This window comes from Schistocerca serialis, chromosome 8 (assembly GCF_023864345.2).
Source record: "Schistocerca serialis cubense isolate TAMUIC-IGC-003099 chromosome 8, iqSchSeri2.2, whole genome shotgun sequence".
NCBI lineage: Eukaryota > Metazoa > Arthropoda > Insecta > Orthoptera > Acrididae > Schistocerca > Schistocerca serialis.
The window spans coordinates 332,144,398-332,154,084 of NC_064645.1; the positions used below are offsets into that span (position 1 = coordinate 332,144,398).

General features: G+C 38.8%; 1 protein-coding gene across 1 annotated transcript; it reads left to right on the forward strand.

The window, feature by feature from the left end:
- Positions 1–215: 215 nt before the first annotated feature.
- Positions 216–9,482, forward strand: LOC126416568 (syntaxin-5). The gene is made up of 7 exons (XM_050084316.1): positions 216–379; positions 468–847; positions 2,314–2,369; positions 7,428–7,678; positions 7,796–7,990; positions 8,742–8,863; positions 8,944–9,482. The coding sequence occupies exons 2-7, from the start codon at positions 510–512 to the stop codon at positions 9,101–9,103; spliced, it is 1,122 nt and encodes a 373-aa protein (XP_049940273.1). The 5' UTR covers positions 216–379; positions 468–509; the 3' UTR covers positions 9,104–9,482.
- The last annotated feature ends 205 nt before the right edge of the window (positions 9,483–9,687 follow it).

Sequence of the window (9,687 nt, forward strand, 5' to 3'; positions counted from 1 at the left end):
AATGTCGCTGACCCAACCAACACAAATGTTGTTAAAGGTTGAACACTGGATTAATTTAGAAGAAATTTGTTTACATCTTATTAAATATTTAGTAGCCCGCAGTTACATCGAGGATGATGATTATGAGAAAGCCCACTAAATTGTAAAAATTACCTTCTTCTTCCCATTCCATTATTGTTGGCTGCACTGTGGCACATCTGGCGTTTGTCGTTTGTTGTTTGCTGACGTAAAGGAAAGTAGTGAGAAGTCAGCGTATGAGACCGAAATTGATGTGTGGTAGAAAATTCATATGTTTTGAATACTTGTTTTCAATAATTTTACCTTGCCCGGCAAGGTGATAATAATTGACGAGACTGTCAGATATGAGATCTGGAGGCAAGTGTATCTTGCTGACACTGTTGATTCACCGATGTAACACCATATTTTGACAGATTTGTAATGTCTGTGTTTTGTGCTTTTACAGGCAGGCGCCAAGGAACTTATTCCAATTCAGCCCTCGTTAGACTCCAATGACAGCTAGGAGGCGACGTGGTGGCTCCGAGTCTGAACAGGCACCGCTTATTATTACGACTGGAGCATTACACACCTCAGAAAGTCCGTGGAATAGACAGTCTACCCCTTACAGAAGTTATGTGTCAAATGCCCGAAGCGCTGAAATAGAAGACACAGAATTGCAAGATAAGGACGCAGCGATTATTAGGAAAATGACTGCACGAGACAGGACTACGGAATTTGTTAATGCTATAAGATCATTGCAAGGACGAAATGTGGCCAGAGCAGTGGCAGTTAGAGATCCTAGGAGAGCCAAGTTTATGCAGAGCTATGCAGAATTTATGATGATAGCAAGGTACAGAATAAATATTTTATCACGCTGTAATGTTAGATAGATTTTATACTGTAACCTTTATAAGGCCAATGTTATGGTGGTTCTAGAGAACACTGCCGATTTAACCCCCCCCCCCCCCCCCCATCCTTCATGACTGAATTTTTGCTGATTACCTTGTCGCCAGTATGACTTAAAATAGTACTTTCACATTCCATTAACTTTTTTTGCTGTTGTGTGGATGTTTCTTTAAAACATTTTCATGGAGATATACTTGGAACATGAGCCATATTTCAGAAGAGGCTAAAAAATTGCCAATAATTGTTTCACAGAAATTAGTATGGACAATGAAAGAAATCACTTTGGTTCGGTGCCATCGTCATTGTTGGAAATTATTTGTTTCTTGCAATGCAGATGGTAAATGCCCCTTTGGTTGAAAAGAAACAAAGTTCAGGAATCTTAGTGTTCCTGAAATGAACAGTGTTCCTAAGCAATCTAAATTTTGGTAGGTAACGTAAAATTAAGTTATTGGTGGAGAACCGTAAGGTTTCATCAGATAACCAAATGTTTGCAAGGTTTGTAGTGATGCTATACTTAAAGATGGTGCAGTGTTTAAGAAATTCCATACTGTTTCTGTTGCTGATTTGTAATGGAATGGGGTGGTTAGTGGGGGCAGAGTATTGCCAAAACATTTACCTGACTTCATAGTTTAGAGGATGCTTGAAACTCTGACCTTGTGAACATGATATATATGTCTTGATACCTTACACCTACAAATTGACTATGTTATTTTCAGCAAGGTCATAAGTTTTCCTCTCCCTGTTTGTATAAGAACAAGGTATATGTCCCATTTCTAATATTTGTGCTGTTGTCACTATGCTAAATCGTAACAGAATACTGAAGTAAGCATCACAAAAATACAGTTGATGTAAGTCAAGATTTTAGTGTTCAGTTCAAAGCTTTATTAATAAGTTATATTTCTCTGATAAAGTAGTTTATTAATATTTCTATAGGCCTAAATCTTGAGACTTCAGTGTATTTTTTAGAATGTGCTGAGCTCATAGTTGGCATCTTACCTGGTATGCCAGATTTATTAAGACTTCTTTCCGAAGCAATTGAAATTAGGTTGGCAAATAAGGAGAAATTAATTTAAACTTATTAATGACTAAATTTTTCAGGGGAAGTGTTTCATCTTTTTTTCATCCATCACTGTGAGAAACCCCCACATTTCAATAGCACCTCCCTTTTGTAGTAAAGTGTCATGAAGTAACAGTGCCACTCTCATAAATCTGTGAGACGATACATTTTTTGAAATTAGTTTGTAGCATCACACATGTATCGTGAATTTCATTTGTTTACAAAATTATTGTGATTTGTTCTAAGCAAATGAAGTTCCATATTCTGTTTTTGTTAAAGTGTTCTTGTTATTGGGGTGTGTCATTTAAGTTTATTAAACATAATCATTCTAATTAAAATGCTGGTCTTTGCAGGACTATTGGCAAAAATATCAGTAGTACTTACACAAAGTTGGAGAAGTTAACATTATGTAAGTATTTAAACAACTATTTTCAACAATAAGTTTTAGAACATTATACTCTAAAGTGGGAAGTTAAAAAAAACACAATAGAAAGCAGTTAATTGGTAACATTAAATGTTCCTGACGTAGGAGCCTATATGTTTGGAGAAATCATGTAATTATCATAACAGTGCAATAACAAAGGTAGTAAGGGTGAATAAATGATACCAGATGTTTCATAAATGTTCATGAGCGTCAAATGAGTACAAAACATGTTACATTTAGGAAATAGGAGTAGGCCTATATGTATCAGGCATAAGCTTAGAAGCGAATTTTCTGTTGACTTTTGGAATTATGCAATTAAGTTCTTAGGGAATGTCTCTTTCTTAATTGTTAATATAATCATATACCCTAATAGAAGGGGAATGAGATTAAAAATATGTACGCCAGTGTTTCAAATGGTGTTAAGAAAGATCCTGTTATGTTTAATCAGCATTTTTAGTTTAAAAAATTCTGATGAAAAGTACTGGTAACTGTCACAGGTCACGTATATTTATTGACAGGTTTTGCTCATCAGATGGGAGCACCCTCCTGTGTGAACTGTATAGTTGCCACATGTTAGAACCATAAAGCACCACTCGCCTCCATTATCATGACAAACTTTGTGTTGACGATGATGCTCTAAATCTCTGTTTTGTTGCCATCGAGGTAATGAATATCTGAGAATGCTCATGTCGTAGTTAACATGGTGACTGACATGAGGCCACAATGCCACATGGCAGTCAATATGTTATAGTCAATAAATCAAATAGTATGTGACCTGTGGTTGTTTATATATTAATAATAAATGTTGTTGTAGCAGTATTACCTGTAGTGTTGCCAAGGGTCTAAGCTCATAGTAGACAATCTGTGCTCTAGATTTAACACACATCATTATGGCATCATTTCTAATTTAGGGAAGTTGTGTAGCCAACTTTCACTACACATGCAGTACTATATTTTTTATAAATAATGAATATTACCAGGTAAATTCAGGAACACTGCATTATAAAATACAGAAATCGTAAAGTATTTTGGTGCATATAGTGTACATATACTGAGCATCAGCTATGAAAACAGGAAGGGCTTAGCTCTGCAGTAATTAATGATTGCTACAGTCCCGGCAGGTCACGGCTGCATTTGTTAGTATTTATTGTGTGTTCAGATTTGTTGGCTTCACAATACTCAACCATATATAACCTCCTAACCTCAGGCTCCATTTCAGATCAGTCTATTAGTACAACCAATATTTTAGGGAAAAAAGGGAGTCATTATCATACCTGACCTGTTGGATGGCACATGAACCAACAGTCTTAAAAAGAAAGGTGGAACATACACTTTCACTTTCCATGACACTCCTGATCATGTCAGGGAACTTAGCCAATCGTGTCTAGGTATGGGATTAGGAAACCTGTTGTTCCTGAGATTCACCATTTATACTCCGATTTAAATAACTTTGTGATTGACATTTCAGTGTGTCGAGTTGTATGGGACAGTTGTCAGCAAATCGAGAAACTCGAGCACCACATGTTTGCTGTCTTGTAGGTTACATGCAGTGGCTTGTAAAGCATGGCTGGCTTGACACCGGCAACACTACCCTGTGCCACTACAGTCTGGCAATCCCAAAGTAGTTTCAATCAGAGTATAGTGCTTTGGACAATGTGATTTGTCAGTGGCCGTCTTCATCCAAATCTATATTCTGTAATCCATCTTATGGTATGTGGTGTACAGTACTTCGTCATTCTCCCTCTTACCTATTCCAGTTGTGAAAGGTGCATGGGAAGAACAATAGTCGGTTAGCCTCTATGTGGTACTGAATCTTTCTAATTTTACCTTCATGGTCTTTTCACGAGATATATGTAGGACAATGAAATATTTTGGTTGGCGTCTCTAAGAATGTACACTCCCAGAATTTTAAAGGTAAAGCACTCGGTGTTGTACAACACTTCTCTTGTAATGTCAAACTCTGGTATTAGATGAACATCACGATGGTGGTTTCCTGACTACAAGATAAATCTGCGATGAAATGTGCTGCTCTTCTTTGAATCGTGTATTTTTCCTTTGTCAGTCCTTTCTGGGAAGGATCCCAGACTGACAAGCAGTTCTTATGTAGTGATCAAATGAGGGGTTTGTAAGCTGCACCCTTCATGGACAGACCAAACTTCCTGATGATTTTTTCAGTGAAACAGAGTATGCCATATACCTTTTCTGCAATTAGTCTTATGTGGTTGTCCATTTAATTTCATTCTGTATGCATACTCAGAGGTATTTGATGGGTGTGATTGTTTCCAGTGATTATTAATCAGTTGTGTAATCATAGAATAATGTGTTTTTCTGCCTGTTTATGTGCAATATGATACATACCCTTATACTGAGCTTTAACTACCAATCCCTACACCAAACTTCCATCCTCTGCAGGTCTTCCTGCATTTCCCTGCAATTTTCTAGTGTTCTCTACATACAATAACATAATCTGTAGACATTCTCATAAAGTTTCAGAATCCTTCAGGTCATTTACATGCATATTGTGTACTATAATAGTCCTATAACATGCTCTTGGTGTATGCCCTAAGTTATTCTTACATATGAAGATTTATTTCTGTTATTAAGACATGATGTTTGTATGGTCACATTATATTCATTAGGCAACAATGCAGAACTGTATCTTATTACCTTGAAGTCAAGAGCTATGATACCAAGCCAGGTGCTGGTGTGTATTGTCTTCTGGATCTCGTGGACAGACCAGTAGGCAGGTTTACCTCAACAAATTACAAGAATAGCATAGATCACAAAAAGAAAACTTGAAGTAAAATGTACATTGATAGGGATTCTGGGTGTTAAAGAGAAACAGCTACCAGCAGGCAAGCTCGGGTGCACCTGGTACACATTAGTTGCATCATTCTTGATCAGATGTGAAGGGCTCTGCCTGGATTGACAATTGGTGCATATCTAAGGTCCAAAATTGAACTTATTTGTTCAACCAGAAAAGCCCCAAGTACGATGCATCTGTGTAAACTTTTTTCTAACATATTAACTGATAATATTTTTGTTACGCCTGCAGCCAGATCATACAATCATTCTGGACGTATTGGTGTACAAGGAGGATGATCAGACACAATGTTTATAGAAAACCAGTACATACAGACTGGTATCTACATACGATAAGTTGTCAGCTGTGGTACAGGTCCCTTTGAGGATATTGGTAAGGATAACATACACTGTCTCATTTGCAGAAACTAGAACACGTTAAGCTTGGATTCGAGCAGAGTGGCTACACTGATGGACAGATCCTTTGTGCTCTGGAAAAAAAAGGGAAACATTCCACGTGGGAAACGTCTGCTTGTGTCTGTATATGTGCGGATGGATGTGGATGTGTGTGTGTGTGTGTGTGTGTGTGTGTGTGTGTGTGTGTGTGTGTGTGTGTGTGTGTGTGCTCCCCCCATCTCTACCTACCTCTGCTCCCCCCCATAGCTCCCCCCCACCCACATCTGTCTACTTTAGCTCCCCCCCACCCACATCTGTCTACCTTAGCTCCCCCCCCCACCCACATCTGTCTACCTTAGCTCCCCCCCCACCCACATCTGTCTACCTTAGCTCCCCCCCCACCCACATCTGTCTACCTTAGCTCCCCCCCCACCCACATCTGTCTACCTTAGCTCCCCCCCCCCACCCACATCTGTCTGCCTTAGCGCCCCTCCCCACCCACATCCGTCCACCTCGGCTCGCCCCTCCCCACCCACATCCGTCCACCTCTGCTCGCCCCTCCCCACCCACATCTGCCTACCTCTGCTCGCCCCTCCCCACCCACATCTGCCTACCTCTGCTCGCCCCTCCCCACCTCTCTGTCCATGTCCTCTTTCTCGCCCTGCCAACCTCAACTAGGGTTGCCACAGATACTGGAAATGAGGTAAATTAATGAATTTCACGTAATTTCAAACACATCAGGGAAATTTAATAAAAAACACGTGAAGAACCTTGTTTCTGTCTCAGTATATATTGTTTGTTTACTGAGGTGTTGTGCATAATCACTGCTCGTTGCAGCTGAGTACGTGTGCCGCTTTCCTACTCCCTCATTACTAATGCTTCTGCCTTTCCCAGCACTCCCCTCTGCTTGCAATCAGTGCTCCCTGCACTTCTTGCCACTAGCCTAGCAACTGCTGATGAGAGGCAGAGAGGTGTGAAGAGCTGTTTGTTTGGATGTGATTTTCCGAGACCATAGATGCAGCTTCTGGAGATGGGTTATGTGTGCATGAGTGTGGCTGAGCTATTGTGTGTGTGTGTGTGTGTGTGTGTGTGTGTGTGTGTGTGTGTGTGTGTGTGTGCGCGCGCGCGCGCGTGCGCTCTTGTTACCTGACAATTGTATGGCTGAAATTTGTGCCTGTTTGCAGCTCAACAATCGATTTTCAGAGTATTTGAACAAGTTACCTGTTGCATGGATTGATCACTGTGGTCTCATTTCATCAACATGCTGTCTGTGGCTCATGAATAGCTGGCCACACAAGTGCACAGGTCGCTTCTGTGGATGTCTGTAATGGATTGGGCCTACCGATCTGAAACCATTTGGTTCCAACTAATGTGCAGGCTCTGCCCGTTGGATCTAGTTGAAACAAGGAGAAAATTGGGAATGTAAACAGATTGTGCTTATTTGAATTATGGAGCTGATAATTTCGAAGACTAATACTGTGCTAAGTTACTTGTGGGTCATTCCCTTCTTAAGTGGGAAACATTATGTACACGCACTTGACTTTAGATTGAGGACAATAGGAATAACAGTGTTCAGGTTTTATTTCAACTGTTTGGAAAATTAATATTGTATAATGTGACTACAGATTTCTCATAGTATTTTAAGTCCAAAACTAAATGGAAAATTTGGCTCAAGCCCAAACATAATCAGTTGCTTTTTTGTTCTGAAACAAATTTAAGCACATTCTGTATCCAACTGTTTTAATATCAACAGGATATCAGATATGAAAGAAAGAGAGAGATTTGTATACAATTATGTTACTCAAATTTTTTTTTTGAAAATTAATACTTTGTCATTTTTAACAGTGGCCAAAAAAAAGTCCCTCTTTAATGATCGACCAACTGAAATCCAAGAATTAACTTATATTATAAAAGAGGATTTGAATAACTTAAATCAGCAAATAGCTCGACTACAAGAAGTAGCTCGTATGCAGAGACAAAATCAGCAAAATGGACATCATTTAATCTCTCACTCTTCTAGTGTTGTGTTGGCACTACAGTCAAAACTTGCTTCCATGTCAACTGAATTCAAGCAGATTTTAGAAGTAAGAACTGAGGTAAGATAAGTCATCACATGATTACATTAAACAACACTGTTTGCTACCAGCATAAATTGACATTGTGTTTATGTTCATAACAACATTTTCTTTAAACTGGCACACTTTTGATTTCAGAATTTAAAACACCAAAAATCCAGGCGAGAACAGTTCTCACAGGGCCCTGTGTCGTCATCACTGCCACCATCAGCAATTTCTGGACCCCATCAGGGCTCTGTACTTCTGGCAGAGGAACAAGTTAGCATAAGCATGGAACCTGGCAGTGCTCTTTTGCCAGCTTCACAGAAACAAGCTATGGTCTATGATGAGACGGTATAGTAGATTTTTGCAAATTTTCATGTATACATTGTCACCTAATGCTTTCCAAATATTCTACTCACCTGAGCGCATCTCCCCCCCCCCCCCCCCCCCCCTCTCTCTCTCTCTCTCTCTCTCTCTCTCTCTCTCTCTCTCTCTCTCTCTCTCTCTCTCTCTCTCTCTCTCTCTCTGTGTGTGTGTGTGTGTGTGTGTGTGTGTGTGTGTGTGTGTGTGAGAGAGAGAGAGAGAGAGAGAGAGAGAGAACACATTGCAGCTGAGAATTGTATTTATAATTTAGGCAGTTTGCTTATAAAGTGTGAATTCTGTATGTATCTTTATAAAAATGGAAATTTCCCTTAAATGGACTCTTTGTTTCACTGAGAAAAAGCTGCATTCTTCTGCAAGCACACGCACTTCGACTTCATAAACAGATTTATAACCTCACTGCTGTTTTGAATACTGTTGTTTTTGACCCCCAAATAGCAAACTTGAAAACTCATTTCCTCAACAGTAATAACTGAAGAAAAAGAGAGAACAAATAACCATTAAGATGCAGTAAATTCTTCATAGTTATGTCTTCCATTTTGGGAAATTCCATTGTAATATTATATAACATCTACAGTCACATGTGATGCTGTGCTATGTAGTCAGGAAAGCATCAGCATTGTGTGTTCATAAGCTACCATTGCAAAAATAATGACACTTCTCCTGTGACGTAATTTTGATTGGTGCGCTATAAGTATTTTATTGCCTTATATATTTACAGGACTCGTACCTTCAGAGTCGAGCAGAAACTATGCAGAACATTGAGTCAACAATTGTTGAGCTCGGGGGTATTTTTCAACAACTTGCACATATGGTGAAAGAACAAGAAGAAATGGTTGAAAGGTAAACATCATGTAACAGAGAAATTGTACTGATCTGTTTTAAAAAAAGTTATAACTAATTTTATTCTGTAATTCTTTCAGGATTGATACCAATGTGACAGATGCAGAACTCAATGTTGAAGCAGCACACGGGGAAATTCTTAAATATTTCCAGTCAGTAACATCAAATCGTTGGCTGATGATAAAGATATTTGGTGTGCTGATTTTCTTCTTCATTTTTTTTGTGATATTCTTAGCATAAGCTGGAATGGTGCAGACAGAAAACCAGCACTGTATTAATCCTCATCTGCCGTGCAGTGGAAATGAAAGAGATTAGACACAATTTGTGCACTGTTAGAGCACTTGAAAAAATGTGTGGAATGGCAACATGATTGTGTTAGCCACTCTGCTGCTCGAGAACTGGATGACAGTGGTATTCTGAAGACAAATCACCAGAAAGTTTTGTTACAAGAAAAGTAAAGTGTCATTTTATAGAAACGCAATGTTGTTTCCCTGTTGAATTTATATCAAGTCTTAATGTGATATTTCAAGCTGTTTTTTTTATTATATACTTGCAAGTATTAAAAGCTTGGAATAGAGAACTGTGAAAGAATTTCTTTAATAAAAAGACTGTATTTTAATATTTTTATTAATTTTAGTAAATTTTTTTGCAGCATTTCCTGCAGGGTGACACCTACTCAGACAGGTTCTGATGGACAGCTCTATCAAACTGGTGAACTATCATTGATAACAAGATCAGTGTTTCTCTGTAGTATACTGATATTATGGAATCATAGCTACACTTACTCTGAAAGTGATTCCTGAAGATTGTCAGTACTTTGAAAG